The sequence below is a fragment of the Rana temporaria genome, chromosome 4, assembly GCF_905171775.1.
Source record: "Rana temporaria chromosome 4, aRanTem1.1, whole genome shotgun sequence".
In the NCBI taxonomy this organism is placed as follows: domain Eukaryota; kingdom Metazoa; phylum Chordata; class Amphibia; order Anura; family Ranidae; genus Rana; species Rana temporaria.
Genome location: NC_053492.1, coordinates 285808476 through 285829830, shown reverse-complemented (window position 1 = coordinate 285829830; position 21355 = coordinate 285808476). Strand labels below are relative to the sequence as shown.

Sequence of the window (21355 nt, the reverse complement as noted above, 5' to 3'; positions counted from 1 at the left end):
TCATTTAACCATTTATTTGCATTTGTTAGATGGAGCTCCATTTATTGCTGTTTATGTAATATATGTATTTCTTGAGTAGAATTTGCTGTATTTATAACATTTTCATTTTAATTTCTCTAGCCTCAATCGCATTATGAATCATTTTTATAATAGTGATTTACTACTAAATCCAATGGAAATTTCTAATTAACATGCATTTGTTTTGAGAGTTTTAAGGATGCAGGCCTTGGTTCAGACAGTGAAGTAGGTGCCTAAATCAAATGGTAATGAGTGAAGTTCAGTTAGTATGGATAGAGCTCTGGAGATTTGCTGTATCAATTTGGGGGTATATCAGAAGGAGCAGTGCAAAATTTCTGGGTAATATTCCAAGAACATAACAACTGAGGATCGTTGGCAAGTAGTTAGTAAGTAGAGCAATTGTAATTACTACAGAATGGGGGTTGTATTGGCATAGGCTTATGTTTGATGGTGGCATCAGTCCAAGGTGCAAATATGAGTCAAAAGTTGACTGGATAATAGGTTACAATTTTCCAGGGGGGAGGGTGTTAATGCAGATTGCCAGTATCAGTCTTTTGGTGGAGAGGTTTGCAACAATAGTTTAAGGAACGTTATGACTTAGTCACGTACATTGTGGGGTATTTTTTCTTTTTAAAGCGGGGGTTCACCCCAAACTTTTTTTTTTAACATTAGATTCAGGCAAGTTTTTAGAAGCACAATCAGGTGTTTTTTTTAAATCATTGCCGTACATACCGTTTTATAGATATATGTTCTCCGCGGCTTCCGGGTATAATCTGCGGGACTGGGCGTTCCCAATTGATTGACAGGGTTCCGACCATTGCATACAGCGCGTCACGAGTTGCCCAAAGAAGCCAAACGTCGGTGCGCAGGCGCCTTATAGAGCCGACTCGCAGTCCGGCTTCTTTCGGCAAATCGTGACGCACTGTATGCGACGGTCGGAAGCCTGTCAATCAATTAGGAATGCCGAGTCCCGCAGATTATACCCTGAAGCCGCGGAGAACATATATCTATAAAACGGTATGTACGGCAACGATTAAAAAAAAAAAAAACACCCGATTGTGCTTCTAACAACTCGCCTGAATCTAATGTTAATTTTTTTGGGGGTGAACCCCCGCTTTAAGTACCTGACATAAATATTGTTAAAAGGGACTTCCAGATTCCAATAAGCCTCCTGCCTACAGACAAGGGCTTCATCCCCCACAACCCTGGTGGTACATGTTGATCATATGCCCCCTTAATCCCCTCTTCTCCAGAGGGAATAGATTCAGTTCCTCAAATCTTTCCTCATCGCTGAGCTTCTCTATCCATGCCTCTTATCAGTTTGGTTGCCCTTCTCTTCACTTTCTCCAGGTTCCCGATCTCTTTTTTGAGAACTGGTGCCCAAAACTGAACTGAATTATCCAGATGCTGTCTCACTAATGATTTAAACAGGGGCAAAATGATATCGCTCTCTCCGGAGTCCATACCTCTTAATACAAGAAAGGACTTTGCTCACTTTGGAAACCGCAGCTTGGTATTGCATGCTATTATTGCGCTTATGATCTACCAAAACCCCAAGATCCTTCTCCACCATTGATTCCCCTAGTTGAACTCCCCCTAGTATGTATGTATGTATGAATGATGCATGCGTATTCTTAGCCCCCAAGTGCATACCTTTACATTTATCAACATTAAGCCCAGGTTCACACTGTGTAAGTTTTGCTTCGATTTGAGATGCAATTTCACAAGTGAAATCGCATCTCAAATCGGCGGCATTTGCCGGCAAATGTCGGCAATGACACCGTCCTAATCGGTGCGACGCCGCACCGATTTCAAAAAGTAGTTCCTGCACTACTTTTTGCGATTTCTGGCCGCGATTTACATTGACATCTGTGCAGTAACCTGCACAGATGTCTCTTAAATCGCGGCCGAAATCGGGACTGCCGGCAAGAGTGAAATCGAGCGAGTTCACTCGCTTCCTGACGACGTGTTTACCACGAAACATACGTCGAGGCGCCCTTATACATACGAATGACGCACTTCCGGTCCCGCTGGCTCTCGTGCTTGGAACGCACGCTGTCCATCCAGCGAGGAATCTCCTCCATACACGCCAATTCCCCAGCGAGGAACCCTCTTCGCAGTACATCTGCCTTGCCGACTAGCCTCAGTGCCGGGTCCCAGGCACTACTCAAAGTAAGAGGCCATCTGGCTATGTTGTTATTTTTTACTATTCAATAAACAATACTTCACTGTGGCTGTTCTCCTTCTCCCTCTTTTATGAGAGCATCCGAGTCCAGGAGACACATTGCTGCATAGCTGAATCCTATTTCTGGTTTAGTGACCATCGCTGTATGTGACCTTTTGTAAACAATTAGGTCAACGTCCTGCGGTAAGGAGCCATCTATTAGAGCACTTTTGGGGGATCTTTTTTCTTGGTGGAGGACGACACCTTCCATATGAACTTTCAATATTGTTCTTCCAGTTGAATCTGTCTAGGACCTATTTGAATGGATCTCACTCAAATCACTATCACTTTATCAATTCACTATCTTTTTGATTTATTGTCATATATTTTTCACTTAATTTATATTGTTCACCATTTGTTCATGTTGGTACAGACAGATTTATCTAGTCACTTTTGATTATACACTCTAACGAGCGCCCCCTTTCACACATTGTCACACCTTTTCTATTGTCGGGTCTATTGTCCGGCGCTCGGTGGGCAGAGTCGTGACATCACAAGACTCCCCCACCCACCTCTATACTTCCCCTAGCCAAGCAGCATGTTCTACGCCGATTCCTGCTGTCTGAGTGGAAGGGGGGCGTGTGCCGCCGGATTACACAGATCGGCAATCTCTAGTCACGCAAAGTCCCACCTCCCGGGCCCAGGATTGGACCACTGTTCTGTCTATCACAGGTGGGACTGTATGTGACTGGTCTCCAGGTACACAGGAGATGGCGGAGTTGTGTAATCTGGCACTGACAAGGCTGCAGATGAGCAAGGATAAGCAGGCTGCATTCATTTACAATGGTGAGGCTGCATTAATGGGCAATGGTGAGGCTGCTGAATGGGCACTGTGCAAGATGCAATTATTTGCAATGGTGAGGCTGCATTAATTGGCAATGTGGAGGCTGCTGATGGGCACTGGTGAGGCTACAGATGGTACTGATCAGGCTGCATTGATGGACTGTGACCCTTATTTTGCTTCAAAGTTCTTTATTTAAAATGTATGTTTTTTTTCTGAAACTTCCCTCTTAAACTGATGGTGCGTGTTATACGCCTGTGTGTTTTATGCTGATTTCAACTAATATATTTTTTCAGCATGGTTTAGCGCAGTTTCTTCCCTTCCATTTTTTCAAGAGAATTATTGTTGGGCAGTGTATTAGTGCTCGGACAAACACACTTAGACTGAATTTTAATGGTTCAAAGAATGTCAGGCAAAATCTGGCCCTCTTTGAAATAAGTTTGGACACCCCTGATTTAATTGATGATGGCGATCCTTCATTTTTATATATTTTAAAAGCTCTTTTATTATTATTTATAGCCATTTTTAACTTTCGCAGTGAGCAACATTTTTGTTTTTAGCCTTTTAAACTTGTTGCCCATGTGAATATACTGTGCAGTGATTTTACATACAGTCACTTGGAAGAATTACCATTTCTGTTCTGTGTCCATTGATGTCAATATTCCCTCCCAGTCCAAGTCCTGGAGATCAGGCCTCATCCTTGGAAAATTAAAGTTAAGTGTTTTTATATTACCCGTATGTGTTTTTTGCTTACAGCTAACATTAAATGAAATCATGTTATGGTCACTTCTACCTAGCTGTTTTCATATGAATATTGGTAATAAGCTCTGCATGGTTTGAGATTACCAAGTCCAGCAGAGCGTCATTTCTAGTCGGGGGCCTTAATAAACTGGACCCTAAAATTGTCTTGTTAATAGGTTTATACATATTTGCTCTTTGACTGTCCCAACAGTGCCATTGCTCCAGTCAATTTCTGGCAAGGAGCTAAGTCTCCACCACCTCATTAACACTGGGTGGATTATAACAAACTCCATTGATAAACTTTGTAGTAGGCACACCCATAATGCTTCAGACTCATCACATAGTATTTCTGTTTTCTGTTAATCAACAAATGCTGAAAAAAATGTTTCTTATGGACTTTCAATGTTACATTTTGTGTTAGGACTCTGAACATATGATTATTCTAGATTTTACTGAATGAGATTTACTAAAACTGAAGCACATAGAATCTGGTGCCGCTGTGCATAGTAACCAGTCAGCTTCTAACTTCAACTTGTTCAATTAAGCTTTTATAATGAAGTCTAAAAGCTGATTGGTTACCATATTCTGTCTGTGCCAGTTTTAGTACATTTATCTTACCCATTAAGTGTGAATTACATTGTTTTTCAAATGCACATGATATCTAAATGCTTGCATTGCCTTTTCATCTGCCTTCATATATAAATAAATATTATAAGATTTTATATCTGGCAAACTGATACATCAAGTAAGTCACATGTAACCTACAGTATATGTTAAGCAGTACATCATATCTGAATTTATTTCTGTTGTAGCTAGTCTGATGCATTTTCCTCATCAATAACTGAAATGCAGCAATTTAGAAACACAGCTGTTGGACATACAACATACAGTGGGTATAGAAAAGAATCAACCCCCTTTAAAATAATCACATTTTGTTGCTTTGCAGTCTGAAATGAAGACAGAAATTGTTTTTGTTTTAGCCAGCTGTAGTCGGTGAAACTTATAACATCCAAGTGAAAGATTTCACCCTCATCATTTTTTAAACAAATACTATTCATGTATATGTATATACAGGCCTCCTGCATGTATCCCTACCTTCAAAATTTCTCCCCCTTCTGCAGTTGGAGCCTCGCAAATCTCTGGAATCAGTGGGCAGGTCTATTGTCATGACGTCGTAAGACATCCCCTTCCACCTCTACACTCCCCCTAGCCAGGCAGTGTCACATCTGCTCGGTGCCAGTGTTCTGTCAGAATCGGAGACCTATCAGATTAGGCAATAGAAGCAGTGTTCTGTAACAACATACGCAACGACAATCTTGCTACACCCCACACTCTGCTGCACTAGCAGAGGAAGAAAGAAGATGTCGATCACAGCAGTGGGGGATGTGGCAACAGAGATTTCTCTTCAAATGTCTTGTCACCTGCAGTGCTAGATCTCACTCATAGTATGCACTCACCTTATTACTTAGACCTGATATGGTCAGATAAATCCCACAGCCCCTTAAGGGAGAAAATTTCAACCAAGACCTAGTTTAGATGTTCATATTTAGTAATAATAGCTCAAGCAGAAACCTAGAAGAAATTCCATAGTGCTTCCCGTTTGGCAAAGCTCAGTCGTGACTGCATGTGGCCTTTCATCAGGAGTGTCTTTTTTCTTACAACCCTCCCATACAAGCCACATTTGTGGAGAATTTGTGATATTGTTGTCACATGCACACAATGACCACTGTTTATCATAAATTCCTGCAACTGCTTCAGCGTTGCAGGAGGCTTCTTGGTAGTGTCTCTGACCAGTTTCCCCCTGGCTCTTTCATCCAGTGTGGAGCAAAGTTTTGATCCAGGAAAGATCTGCGTTGTAACACATTCCTTCCTCTTCTTAATAATATGCTTGTGTCTGTCTACAACTTTATCCCAGAGATCTTTTGACAGTCCATTGCCACCCATAGTTGATTGTTTGCTTCAGTTGCACTACCAGCTACTGAAATGCTCCAGGAAAGCTTTTTTTCATGCTGAGCTAATCAACATGAACACAGCTGATCACAGTTGACAGTCAAATGGCTTTTGTGTGCCATTGAGAAAGTGATGACCTGATTAAGTAATTTTTACAACTTGGTGATTCTATTTTAGATTTTTTTTTATTTTTTATGTTTGACATGTTGCTGTTATATCTTTCACTTGGATGTTATAGGTTGCACAAAGTAAATATAGCTGGATAAAACCAAAGTCGTGTCAGTCTTCATTTTAGGGGGTGATTTTTTTCTTTACCCACTGTAAACCTTATGGGTTGCATGAAGTAGTACTTCCTTTCTGCTGACTTATGTGTAGGCAAACTTTCAGTCTGGTGGGTAGGCTCTACAGAATGAAGGCAAGAATTTCCATTCTGGTGGTAAATATGCAGCGCTCAAACTGTTTAGTGCACCACTTCCGACTGTGCACTGACAACATTGATCACAGTTGCACAGATGAACCTTGCCTTTGACTGCCAACTTGGTACTTTGGCATTTTGGTTGCATGTCATCTGTCACTAGTAGGGCAAACCTGATGCATGCAATGTAAAAACATCAAATAATGAAAGCCATGCCCTTCTCTAGGGGATGAAGACTGAACAGCCCTAAGACACTTCAGGGAAGCCCATGCCTAATGATTGCCAAATACAGACAGTCCCCAACTTACGAACGACTCCTACTTACGAACGGGCCTCAATGCTGGCTGCTTGTGCTCCACGATGGTCCTGGATACCACCGAGCAGCTATCTTGCCACATTCTACACATTCCACACTGCAGTACTTCATGTACTGCATGGCTAAAAGAGTCCCAGAAGCGCCCGGAACATGCCACATCCCTGCACAGGCAGAAGCCGGAACATCCCACATCCCTGCACAGACGGAAGTTACACTTACAAGCAGTGTTCTGACTTATGAACAGATTTCACTTACGAACAAGCCTACAGTCCTTGCGTTTGTAAGTCGGGGACTGCCTGTAATGGGTTTCCAGAATATTCCTTCCTACTAACCTGTAAAAAAAAACTGTTCTTTAAAAAAAAAAAACTCTATTTCCCGAAGTTTTCAATGGTTGATTATATAGGTCACTGTAGTGATTTCACAATTTAGTAAATTATCCTTTTTTAATTATTTTTTTGGCTTTTGCTGCTGTGAACACATCTCACATAAGTAAAAAAAAAAGATATTAATCTCTAAACTTTGATGCCGAGTTCACACTATTGCAAATTGGATGTGGGTTTTCTCCGTATCCAATTCCCATGTCAGGAGACTTTTACCGGCTTTTAATGGAGCCAGTTCACAGAGCTCCGGGACGGCTGCAGAGGAAAATTGCACACAGGTCCTGTGCATCTTTTGGTTCATTTCAGGTCCCAATTCAGCTACAAATTCTTGGACCGAAATAGGATCTGAAACGGTAAACAGGGACACACCATACCCCTGAAAATGGTAAATTATATGATAATTGTATTGTAAAAATAATCTTGTATATTATTTTTTTATAAGAAATATATCTGCTTTGGAATATGGGTGTATATTGAATTAAAAATGAGTAGCATTCTGAAAAAAAAAAACTGTGCGATCTCCAAGTCTTTCTTTAGCAAATTTGTATTCTACAGCAGACAAAAAACGATTTCAGACCAAAGTTGGAAAGGAAAGAGATTTATTTATGTTAGAGCTTTAGTTGTCACCACTGCTCTTGTAAATTTATCTACTGTATCTCGGAGAATGTGAGCTTTTTGTGGTATCCTTCGTTGAGTATAAACATTTTGCTGTTCAGAGAACTAAACTGCATAAAGGCACACAGCTTGTGGTTAACCTTACTACATAATGTATTTTCCGACATTAGTGCACAAAGCTAAAATGCTAGTGATGTTTCAGAAACAAAGTCCCTTGGTGCTCATTGTTGCTTACAGTGTGTAGGCATGTGCAAGGCATTTCCCAACAGTCTAACATAGTAAACATATCTTCTTTGTGCAATTATTGAAGTTTATCTATACAAAAGAAAAGTGTAAAAAATTGCAGCCCACTAGTCTTTGATGGTTATGACTTCATTTGTTTTCCTTTGTATTAGTTGTTCCTCTCTATTTTCACTTTGTGATCCTGCCAAGTAACTTGTTTCAGGTCCTAGGGTGACAATGCTTACTCACTGTACTGTATCTTTGGGAGAGCGGCTTTGTCATCCTAGGCTCTCCTGATTTGGAGTACAACTGACTTACTTTCTCCTCCTCTCAATTATTTAGGGAGTATGGCTTGTTTACACTTGTTTCAAAACATGGTATTGGACATTCTTTTTTTAAAGCACTCTGAATGCCAATCAAAGCACCTGTCACTAAATAAAATGGTTATCTTGCAGTCCTGTTCACATGTATTTGCTTTGCTTCAAAAATGATATACCATGTCGCTTTAGTAGAGCTTCAAAGCCTCCATAGAGGTCTCTAACCAAGCTCGCTTGAAGCACCTGAAGCTTTTGAGAGGCTTTAATTCGGCTTTAGCTTCACATTGTTTTGGAGGTATGAAATATTAATGCACACACAGCTTAGGGTTGTGTAGTTCAGGCAATATCTTAAAAAACAGACAACATTCAGAGCACAAAAAGTTACAAGGCACTGGCTTCCTGAGAGGATTAACAGGTATTTTTCTGTAGTTGCAGAAGATTTACTAATCCCAAAAAGAAACAAAAGCTGCCACATCCAAGGACTAGTACCGCTACAATACATTGCATGTGGTTCTGTGAATCTAGAGGGAGGTTTGCAAACCTGAAACCCATTGAAGTTTATAGGAGATGAAACACGATAATTTTTCTGGCTACTTTCAAGGATAATAGACTATATATAGACTAAATTGGCTAGTATTAGAGTTCAGGGAGAGATTGGCATTTTTGACAGCAGGTCAATGATTCATGGGAATGATCTCTGTTCCCCCTACCCCCACCCCATCACCTGTCATAGAGGGATACATTCCTCCACCCCCAACTATGCCATCCTGGACATCCCACTACACTGTACGTCACATCTCCACTACAAGTCAGTTCTTGGCTACAGCCAGGATCCATGCAGGGGAGGGCACACACACACACACACACTACACAAAATAGGATAGCAATCACATGAAACCATTTATTATCACATCGTTTCTTAAATCCTTTTAAAATCATAACAGAAATCACCCAAATGCCCCTGATAAAAAATTTACATACCTGGGAATGCTTGGCCTTGGTACAAACACAGAAGGTGACACACACAGGTTAAAATGGCAATTAAAGGTTAATTTCCCACATTTGTGGCTTTTTAAATCACAATTAGTGTCTGTGTAAAAATAGTCAATGAGTTTGTTAGCTCTCGGGTGCACTAAGCAGGCTAGACACTGAGCCATGAGGAGGTAGAAAAGAACAATCAAAAGACCTGCGTAACAAGGTAATGAAACTTTACAAAGATAGAAAAAGGATATAAAAAGACATTCAAAGTCTTAAATATTTCAGTCAGTACCGTTTTATCACTTTTTAAAAAGTGTCAAATTAAGGGCTCTTTTGATACCAAGCCAAGGTATGGTAGACCAAGAAGGACTGCAGCCACAATTGGCAGAAGAATATACATGAAATACATGCTCTGGAAAATGATGACGTGCTTGTTTTTAAGGAGCACAATACGATGATACTTGAACAAAAAAGAGATGCATGGTCAAGTTGCCAGAAAGAAGCCTTTACTGTACATCAGAGATATGCAATTAGCGGACCTCCAGCTGTTGCAAAACTACAAGTCCCATCATGCCTCTGTCTCTGGGTGTCATGCTTGTGGCTGTCAGTCTTGCTATGCCTCATGGAACTTGTAGTTCTGCAACAGCTGGAGGTCCGCTAATTGCATATCCCTGTTGTACATGGTTCACAAAAAAGCCTGGTTACAATATGCCCAACAACACCTTAACATGCCTCATTGGCTTTTTTTGTGGCATTGGTGCAGTAAAGGCTTCCTTCTTGCAGCTCAATCATGCAGTTCTTTTTTGGTCTCAGTTCACCACTCTTATTTTTCACAAAGAAGAAGCCAGCAGGAGATGAGGATTTGTGGATGAACCCTTGAGAAAGTCCTCCATAGCTTTACCCTCCGAGACAGACAAAGGGTAAACCCGGCCACATGGAGGCATAGCACCAGGTTAAAGGTCAACTGCGCAATCATACGACCGGTGTGGAGGCAAACTACCTACTTAACTTATCAAAGACATCGCTAAATTGGCAGTGCGCCTTTGGCAAGGAGGAGGGTGAAGAAGTGCACAAGACCTTAGCCATTTTCTGAAAACATGTTTTACTGCATTGTGGCGACCAGGAAAGAACCCCAGCACAAAGCCAATCAAAAGAAGGGTTGTGCCTCTGTAACCAAGGATAACTAATAACCACCAGGTAATAACTTCAAATTGGATTATCTCATGGTGAAGAGCCCCTATGGCCATGGTCAATGGAGTAGTCTGAGTCACATGGGCAGGCTGTAGAGGTCTCCCATCAAAAGCCTCAACTGCAAGTGGAGTGGCATAAAGCTGCAGCAGAATCAAGTGCTTAGACACAAAGGCACAATCTATGAACAGGCCTGCAGCCTCAGTCGACTAGAGCATGTCTCGATGAACGACTCAGACTAAGAAAGTGGAACCGTAACTAAATGCTCATGCTTCAGGATAACTGGGGACATAACAGAGCCACCTATGGTCTGTCCCCTACAGGACCTCAAGGTGCGGGCGTTTCCTGGATGGGTAGGACAAGACATCAAAAAGTGAACTGCCTGGCCACTAGAGCTGCACGATTAATCGTCAAGAATCGTTATCACAATCTTTTTCCCGTTGCAATTCTTGACACAGGGTTTCACGATCTTTGACATGAAAATAATTTCCTCTCTGCACTTTGGTATGCAAAGAATTTCCTCTCTACTCTCAGCCAAAAGTCAAAGTCTGGGCAATCTGCCAAGTCTGGGCAGTCTGCCAAGTTTTGAAAACATTCTTTATCAGTGGAAAGTTAAGTCTAAACATTGTGTCACATCAACTTTTTTTTTGCTAGAAAATTTCTTAGAACCCCCAAACATTATATAATTTTTTAGTAGAGACCCTAGAGAATAAAATGGCGGTTGTTGCAATATTTTATGTTGCACTGTATTTGCGCAGCAGTCTTTTTAAATGCATTTTTTTGGGAAAAAAATACTTTATTGAATAAAAAAAAACTAGCCAGTAAAGTTAGCTCATTTTTTTTTTGGTATAAATGTAAAAGATTTTACGCTGTGAGAATCGTGATCCTTATTCTAAGCGAAAAAATCGTGATTCTCATTTTGGCCAGAATCGTGCAGCTCTACTGGCCGCAATAAAGGTCAATCTTTCCCTTCTTCTAAAGGCCCTCTCATTCGCAGTGAAATGTGTGAAGCCCGTCTGCATGGGTTCTACTTCACTGGTCAGCTCGGTACCAGGAGGTATGGAAGGTAAGGGAGGCAAGGGTGGGACTGCAAAGCTCAGAGCCAAATGCACAGGAGGCTTCCGCAAACTTTCCTTATAGGGAGGTCACTCTTGGAGTCTGGAGTTAATGAGAATGGCAAATGTCATCAACTGCTCCAGATCCGTAGGTATGTCTCAGGCTGCTATCTCATCTTTGAGGTTGTCCGAGAGACCATGAGAAAAGGCAGCCATGAGGGCCTCATTGTTCCAAGCGACCTCTGCCAGAGTATGTAATTCAATGGTGTAATCGGCAACAGTTCTCATACTCTGATGGACATGACGCTCTTGGCAGCAGAAGTGCAGCATGCGGGAACGTCAAATACCCTTTTTAAAGGAAGCCACAAACTCGGGGTAACTCAGGACAATGGGTTTTTGCATCTACCATAGAGGGTTTGCCAAGGCTCTATCAGAAAGCAAAGAAATAATAAAGCCTACTTTGCTTCTGTCTGTGGGGAACGCCTGGGGCAGTGTCTCAAAGTAAATCCCAACCTGGTTGAGAAAACCTTTGCATTAAACTGGATCACCCCCAAATCGCTGAGGAAGCGGAGCGGAACCAGACATACCTCCTATAGAGGTAATATTCGAGGCGGGTGCCTGCACAGGAGCAGCAGCAGGGATGGCCTGCAACACAGGTTATACCAGAACAGCCACAGTGGGAGGATCCAGGTGAGAAGTGCGAATCAGGAGCATCTGTAACACTATTGCAAACCGATTCATGAGGTGATCCTGCTCGTTTAACCTGGAAAAAATATTACCACAAGGTGGATCACCTGTATCTTCTGAATTCATGGCCTTCACCTACTGTCAGGAACCATGAAAGGGGCAGAGAGAAAAATGCAGTAATAAAAATCACACCTTTTATTAAAGTGGTAAAAATTGGATAAATAGTAGACATAGTCATAACCAGGGTTCGGTAGCCAAATCGGGTAGTCAGAGCTAGCCAGGAAATCTGGAAGCTAGAGATCAGCGTAGTCAGAGGCAGCAGACAGGATCAGGAACCAGAGGGGGCGTCAGCCAGGCAAGTCTTTAACAAGAACACAGCAGAGAGTCTCTAGATATGTTGACCAAGGCGAAGGCGCTAAATGAATGAGCCAGGCAGTTTAAAAAGCCAGAAGGGGCTGGACTGAAGAGCAGGGAATGAATACCCGGTGAGCCACTGTGGAACGATAAGTGCTCAAAATTAACCGACAGCTGAGCAGCCTGAGCACTGAGAAAGGAGAGCTGAGCCCAGACCTGACAAAAATTACATAAATTTCATTTTGGTACAGCATTGCATGACTGCACAATTATCAGTTAAAAGATAAGTTAAACTTTTGGAACATGTTACATATTCCACCAGTATTTAGGATGGAACATGTAACATCTTCCAGCAGCTGCTGCCATTCCCCCTCCCTCTCCCCCCAGTGACAGTGGGTATCCATCTTCTCCGTGCACCCGCTGTCACTCTATGAAACTAACGTGGCATATTCAGGGCTCTGCCTGGCCAAGTTATTCATTCATAGTCCCCTGTGAATGAGGAACTAAAAGTCCTGACAGCCTTTGCGGTTGTTTTGTAGTTCTTGAAGAACTACCATGGCACTGTTGAGCTCTCTGGTAGTTTGTTCATTCTTCCTGTCAGTAAGTATTTGCTTGCCTGTACATGGTACGAGCAAACCGATACACTGACAAGTCCGCAGGAGTTCGCAGGAGTCCTGGATGGCACCTACGATCTGCTGATCACTGGTGCAATGCTTTACTGGTTCCTAAAACAGAAATGCAAAGCATATGCACATTTTTTTCCTGCAAAAAATTGTGCATGTATTATTTTTTGTGAAAGGTGAAGTTATCTTTTAACTACCTCCCGCCTGCTGTATAGAAAAATGATGGCGATAGGATCCCCTCTCATTTAAATGACATTGCCTCAGTGTCACCGCTCTTGCTCACCAATCGCCGCCTATCTGTGATACCTATCAGTCAGTCTGACACCCCGCAACACCGATCTAGGTAAAGAGTCTCTGATGGAGACTCTTTACCACGTGATCAGCGGTGTCCAATCACGGCTGATTACGATGTAAACAAGAAGAGCCGGTTATCAGCTTTTCCTCACTTGCGTCTGTCAGATGCGAGTAGAGGAGAGGCGATCGGCTGCTCTGCTTACGGGGGGTTTGTGCTGATCGATTATCAGCATAGCCCTCCCGAGGATGCCCATACTAGACCACCAGGTATGCCACCCTAGACCACCAGGGATGCCTATCAGTGCCCACAATGGATGCCAATCAGTGCCCACAATGGACATCACTGATTGGCAGGCATTGTTGTTTGGCATCCATAGGTACAATACAGTACATCCATGCCACCTATCAGTGCCCATCCATGCCCATCCATGCCACCTATCTGTGCCCATCCATGCCACCTATCTGTGCCCATCCATGCCGCCTATCTGTGCCCATCCGTGCCGCCCATCCGTGCCGCCTATCAGTGCCCATCCGTGCCGCCTATCAGTGCCCATCCATGCCGCCTATCAGTGCCCATCTGTGCCCCATCAGTGCTGCATATTAGTGACCCTCAGTGCCCATCAATTCCACCTCATCAGTGCCACCAAAGTTTTGTAACGGAAACAAAAAAAAAGCATTTGTTTTTCAAAATTTTCTGTCGTTTTTTTTTTTTTTTGCAGAAAATAAAAATCCCAGAGGAGATCAAATACCACCAAAAGAAAGCTTTATTTGTGGGAACAAAGTGATACAAATTTAGTTTGGGTACAGTGTAGCATGACCGCGCAATTGTGATTCAAAGTGCAACAGCGCTAAAAGCTGAACATTGGTCTGGGCAGGAAGGTGTATAAGTGCCCTGTATGGAAGTGGTTAAAGGGGAAGTAAACCCTGATGGGTTTTACTTCCTCTGTTTCCCTGCAAAGATAAAGCATAATGGGCTACTATGCATCGCATAGTAGTTCATTATGTGTCACTTACCTGAACCTGAAGTCTGCAATGTCACGATGCCCCCTCTTGCACGAAGCTTCCATCTTTCTTCCGGGTATCACGGCTCCGGCGCTGTGATTGGCCTGAGCCACAATTACGTCACTCCCGCGCATGTGCACGGGAGTGGCCAGTCACTGCACAATCTCCTTTAGAAACGGCATGCTAAACCGTTTCTCAAGGTTTCTAAGGTGCGCCTGTACCGTTATGCGCCCATCTCATTTGTAAATATCTCGTAAACCGTGGAGGTTTGGGAGATATTTTGAGCATCTACAGGTAAGCCTTAATCTAGGCTTAACTGTAGGTAAAATAGGTTGTAACAGGTTTACAACCACTTTAAATACCACCAACAGAAAGCTCTATTTGTGGGGAAAAAAATATAAAATTTATAAAAATGATAAAACTGCGCAAAAGACAGCGCTGAAAGCCTGGGCAGGAAGGGGATAAATGTGCCCTATATTGAAGCAGTTAAAGTAGCACAGTGCTAAATAGCAAAAGTGGTTGAGAGAAAATCTCACGCGTCCGTAAAAATATTAAAAATGTAAAGCTTATTCTTAGTATGGCATTTGCAGAGTTTCATGGAAAAAAAAATATTTTATTAAAATAACTGTGGCTTTATTAGACTATACAACAATGGCATAAATAAACAACCGAATGCAAACATATTGCCGATATCTTAGATGATGTCAAAACAGTTGTTACAATGCAGCATTAGATAGAGTGGTGTAGTAGTGTGACTGCCTATAAGGGAATCTGAACATCCAGATGGCCCTATAATGATCGGATATAGAGTCCATCATGTGTGCCTTGCTTAGTATAGAGTGCTATTTTTATTTAGGGTTTAGGTCAAGATATTGTGAGCAGGATCTTGGCTACTTGCAGGTGTCTGAACAAACCACTTTTTGAGACAGGTGAGAACAGGAACTGAGCTTCTCTTTGTGACAAATAAAACCTCTTCCTGTGTGTAACCCAGAAAAACTAAGAACGGTCTCTGTAGCTGGATAATTTACATCTGCAGTCTTTCAGAATACAATTTGTAGCCGATTGCATGTCTAGTCTTCCAAGATGACAGCTACACTGCAGAAATTCATGCAGTCCTTGGACCTTAAAACCCTTCCCAGGATCCTGCAAATTCAGTCTGGATTTTATCATGAAGGTAATACCGTGATTGCTTTAAGCAGGTATTTCGGCTAGCATATAATAGCATGTGGGATTACCAAATGGAATAGTAACGCTGCAGTAGGAGTTTAATAGGCTTTATAATTACACATTTAATGGGTCTCTAAATAAGTTTCAATGAAGTAAACTAGAAAATTAGGTATCTCCGGAAATGTGATGTTAACGTTCCTAAAGCTTGTTAGTAGAGATGCATGGTGTTTCAGAGATATAAGGCTTTTAATTGCTTTATATTTATAGCGGATGTCTGCTAGATCAGTCACTGCCTTACAAGGTGAAAGCTTTCTTATTCAAATAGAGTTTTTTTTTATTTTTATTTTAAATTTGTTACACTAAGCGCAGAGTTTTTATTTATATTTTTATTAAATTATAAAGCTTGTAACTTAGTATAAAAAAAACAACAATATCAAAGTAGTTATTGTTTTAAATTGTGTTGCATTGTACCACACACAAAAAAATGTATATATATATATATAAAAAAAAAAAAAAACAGTACAAGAACAAACTTTTTTTACTATTTTTTTTTTATTTATTTTTTTCTGCTTTATTGTATTTTGCTTTCTAATAGTTTGTAATTTGAATTTCTAAGAATAATCGCATTTTAGAAGGTAAGCCTATCCAAAACTAGTATTTTAGAAAATTAAGCATATGCAAAACTGAGCTCAATAAAAAAAAATTGTGGCAAATGCTTTATGCCGTTCCCAGGTCTGCATTTGTCCCCCAGCACTAATTTGCATTATGTAAAATGCAGTTACTTGAGTTGTGCGCGCAATATAAGTAGCCTGCAGGTGTTGAACCATTCTATAATTTTTTAGGTGGACTGCTGACCCATTAGGTTATCTCCTCCTTTGTTCAACCTTGAAAGGTAATGAGGCGGTTAAGGAAAATGTCCGATCTATTAGCAAGTTGTCACCAGCAACAAGATCGTAACACTGACATTGTTTTAAAGAAAATGTTAAATTAAACTTAAAATTAAATTAACAAAAAAAGAAAAGGAAACTCAGGGATTGATTTTTTTAGCAAAACAGTTATTTCAAACAAGGACTTTCAAATTATCACAGTTGATATTCGATTCAAGACAAGTATTTTGAATAAGTCCGTTTGGAGTTTTGTGTAAATTTTATATCTGTTTTAAAAGTGTTTAGCATCTGCCGCTTCAAGTTGGTCATTTGGTAAATGTATTCAATTCCCTATATTAGAGATTTCACATTCTTTCACAGTTTTCTACCCAAAACCTTTGAATTACATGGCCAGCTGACTCGCATTCTGTAAAACAAGTTTAGATCTACGTGTCCGTGGTCCAATTGTTTGTGGTTATACTTTAGCACTGCAATAGAAATATTGTTGAAGAACCCAAAAATTCTAGTCTGTTTTGAGTGATAAAAACCCCACGAATGTCCATTTTAAATTAAGGAACAATTATAACTTCAATACATTTTTGAAAACAATGCAGCCCCTGGGGCCAGATTGTGGAAGATGCCACATTGTTTACTTGTAAACCTTTGTATTTCTAGTATTGTAGACAATGCATATCTCAGTTTATTAGAATGTGTAAATTGTTCTTCAGTGGGCTTACCAAACCCTCTAAGATGTTTATAGTTTTGTATATGAAAATGCTATCTTATTGTTGATCTCAGTCTTGCCACTGTATGAGATTTTTTTTTTTTTTTTTTTTTACAATGAACTGTCCTTAATGACCTCAACTATGTTAGTAGAGTACTTTTCCTAACCCAGTTTTCAACCAACCTACGCAGCTGATTTTGTTTGATTTATTGACCGTATTTAACCAGTTCCCTACCGAGCCATAATAATATGATGTCGGCAGGAACTGTGTGTCTTTCAGAGTGGACATCATATGACGTCCTGTGCATCGCAGCCGCTAGGGGGTGCGCACATGCGCTGCCGCCAGCGGCAAAGCTCGCTACCCGGTGTGCGTGCCCGGTGGTCGCGATGTCTGCCGGGCACCCGCGATTGCCGGAAAACACGGCAGGAGTGTGAATCTGTGTGTGTAAACACACAGATCCACCTCCTGTCAGAGGTGAGGAGACCGATGTGTGTTCCCAGAACAGAGGAACACAGATCGGTCTCCTCCCCTTGTGAGTCCCCCTGCCCATACAGTTAGAAATCACTCCCAGGGAACATATTAACCCCTTCAGCGCCCCTCTAGTGTTAACTCCTTCCCTGCCAGTCACATTTACACAGTAATTAGTGCAGTTTGATAGTACTAATCGCTGTATAAATGTGAATGGTCCCAAAAATGTGTCAAAAGTGTCCGATATGTCCACCGCAATGTCACGGTCACAATAAAAATCACAGATCGCTGCCATTACTAGTAAAAAAAAAATAATAATAAAAAAAAAATACCATAAATCTATCCCCAATTTTGTAGACGTTATAACTTGTGTGCAAACCAATCAATATATGCTTATTGCGATTTTTTTTTTTTAACCAAAAATATGTAGAAGAATACTGTAAGTATTGGTCTAAACTGAGGAAAATCTCTATTTGTGGGGGGAAAAACAAAGATTTCATTTGGGTACAGTGTTGCACGACCGCACAATTGTCATTCAAAGTGCAACAGCGCTAAAAACTAAAAATTATTGATACGCCACGTAACTTCTAGGATGCTCCGGCGTATCTTTGTTTTGTATCCACAAAACAAGATACGCCTGAAGCTGGGCTAGATCCGACTGACGTACGTCTTAGTACGCCGTCGGATCTAAGGTGCATATTTACACTGGCCGCTAGGTGGCACTTCCGTTGATTTCCGCGTTGAGTATGCAAATTAGCTAGATAGGCCAATCCACAAACGTATGTCCGCCCGGCGCATTTTTTTACGTCGTTTACGTAAGGCTTTTTTCGTCGTAACGTTACCCCTGCTCTGAGGCGTACGCAATGTTAAGTATGGACGTCGGGCCAGCGTCGAATTTTTCGTCGTTTTCGTCGTTTGTGTAAAATGTTAGCGAATAGGGCTTTGCGTAAATTACATTCACGTCGTCTAGGCATTGAGCGGGCATAATTTAATTTGAAAATTCGACGTGATACTGAGCATGCGCGCGCATGCGCCGTACGAAAAAAGCGTCATTTACGGGGGGTCAAGCTTATTTTACATAAAACACGCCACCCTGTTCATCATTTGAATTCCGCGTCCTTACGCCGGGATATTTACGCCGTAACTTTAGAGGCAAGTGCTTTGTGAATACAGCACTTGCCTCTCAAAGTAGCGGCGGCATAGCGTAACTACGATACGCTACGCCTGCCTAAAATTACGCCGCGCTACGTAGATCTGGCCCATAATAGTTATCTGATTCCTTTTAAAAATGATTAAAAATAGATAAACAATCATATAATGTACCTACAGTTAAGTTTAGTTTTTGCTGTTGTTTCCTGGTTCTCTGATGTACAGAGCCAGAGAGCCAATACAGGGCAGTGAAGGTTTTGCAAAACGAAACTGGATTGGTGATGATCACACCTCCTTGATTAGTCACCACAGTGAGAAATCTCCTAGTACTGTGGTGATCAGGAAACAGACAACCAGGAAGTGTCCAGAACAGAGAGGAATTACAGCAACATCAAAGCAAAAACGAACAATGAGGACATGAAACCAGGACTGCAGTAAGGTAAAGGAAGCTATTTAGCTAAAAAAAATAATTCCTTTAGTGACCCTTTAAGCATGTGCACAAAGCTCAACACGCATGCAGTACAATAGCCCTCTGCACATAATTTGCTGAGGATTTTATCCAGTTTAGTATTTTTTTACAATCTGCTTTGATAAAAGCCAGGTAGGCTTGGTCCAGTTTTATTCCTACATGGGGTGCTTATTAAAAATATGCCAGCAATGGTTAGATAGACAGAAAACTAATGGTGAAAAAACCCTGCATTTGTACTTTACATCAGACACACCATGGATTACCTGGCATGTATATGAACACTGGGATGTGCATTGCATAGTAAAGCACATGGTGGGCACATAGTAAATTCCATGACAATACAATTCGCTAGTGCACAATAGATAAGCATTCCTGCATATCCTTTTGCAAAGCAAAAACTGAGAGAGAAAGATTTTTAGGATTCTGTACGATTTAAAAGTACATACTTTTTATAACATACAGTATCTTACCTACTCTTATGGGTTTTTATCTCAACACCTTTCATAAATAGTGTTTTATGGTGTCTAGCTAAAAAGTACATACTGTATATTGTGAAAGAGTGCCAAAATGATTTTTTTTTTTTTGAATTTAAGATTACAATGATTATTTTTTTTAACAGCTTTTATGATCAGTATAGCCAATAACTATGCTGTATAATTCACAAACCGTTTGGGATTTGTACCTGCATGGATAGGAAGGTTTCCAGTGTTAGTAAGTATAGAAAGTTGTTAATATTTATGCTTTATAATCCTAAAATGGTTTGTGATTCAGATTTGGATGAATGGTGAACTTCACAGTGTTGCTAAGCATGGTATTCCCTGACTTATACAGATTTATTAATCTCTTGAACAATCTCATGTATAGGGAAGCGAGTAATACAACAAGCACGGTGCTTACCAATGGTTGGTTATTTGATAAGGCTTCTACACCACCATGTGTGAAATAAAATATTAAATAATAAGGTGATGTGTAGTCTGCTGTCTCTCTGATAAAATGCTTTGTGTTTTTTAAGTGTCTGACGCCAAGAAAGCTGTCTATACCTTATTGGCCTTATTACCTCTCCCTGCTTGTTTTCACCAAAGACCCTTCTGCCAACTTGTGCCATAAAGATCATAAACAACGAATTTAAAATCAAAAACAGACTGAGCATATACATTTTAAACCAAATCCATTTAAAAGAAAAAAAATTTAAGCCCTTGTTGATGTTAACCACTTGAAAACTGGGCACTTAAACACCCTTAATAACCAGACCAATTTTCAGCTTTCGGTGCTCTCACATTTTGAATGACAATAACTCAGTCATGAAAATGAAATTTTTGTCCCTTTTTTCCCACAAATAGAGTTTTCTTTTGGTGGTATTTGATCACCTCTGCGGTTTTTATTTTTTTCGCTATAAATGGAAAAAGAACGAAAATTTTGTAAAAAAATTAATTTTTCTTCATTTCTATTATAACATTTTGCAAAAAATGATTTTTTCTTCATTTCTATTATAACATTTTGCAAAAAATGCATTTTTCTTCATTTCTATTATAACATTTTGCAAAAAATGAATTTTTATTCATAAATTTGGCCTAAAATGTATACTGCTACATATCTTTGGTTAAAAAATTTGGATATTATTTAGTCTGGGTGAAAGTTATAAGGTCTACAAGTTATGGTACCAATTACTGAAAATTGATCAATTTGATCACATCTGATGTACTGACAGCCTCTCTCATTTCTTGAGACCCTAACATGCCAGAAAAGTACAAATACCCCCCAAATGACCCTTTTTTGGAAAGAAGACATTCCAAGGTATTTAGAAAGAGGCATTGTGAGTTTTTTGAAGTTGTAATTTTTTCCCACAATTCTTTGCAAAATCAAGGTTTTTTTTATTTTTATTTTTTTTCCCACAAAAGTTTCATATTAGCAGGTTATTTCTCACACACAGCATATGCATACCACAAATTACACCCCAAAACACATTCTGCTATTCCTCCCGAGTATGGCGATACCACATGTGTGAGACTTTTACATAGGGTGGCCACATACAAAGGCCCAACATGCAGGAAGCACCATCAGGCGTTCTGGAGCACCCAGACCAATTCTGACATTCCTCTCCTACATGGAAAAATCATCATGTATTTGCTAGAAAATTACATAGCACCCCAAAACATTATATATGCTTTTTTAGCAAAGACCCTAGAGAATACAATGGCGGTCGTTGCAACTTTTTATCGCGCATGGTATTTGCACAGCAATTTTTCGAACGCATTTTTTTGGGAAATAAGACAGTTTTGTGCTTTTAAAAACAAAAAACATTAAAGTTAGCCCAATGTTTTTGCATATTATGAAAGATGAAGTTACGCCGA

General features: G+C 40.5%; 1 protein-coding gene across 1 annotated transcript in view; it reads left to right on the top strand.

Moving 5' to 3' along the window:
* The first annotated feature begins 14859 nt into the window (after positions 1–14859).
* Positions 14860–21355, top strand: part of THEMIS (thymocyte selection associated) — a 121986-nt gene continuing 115490 nt past the window's right edge. Inside the window, exon 1 of the mRNA XM_040350392.1 lies at positions 14860–15334. Within this exon, the coding sequence (XP_040206326.1) occupies positions 15244–15334 (91 nt within the window). The 5' untranslated portion in view covers positions 14860–15243. The remainder of the gene's footprint in view (positions 15335–21355) is intronic.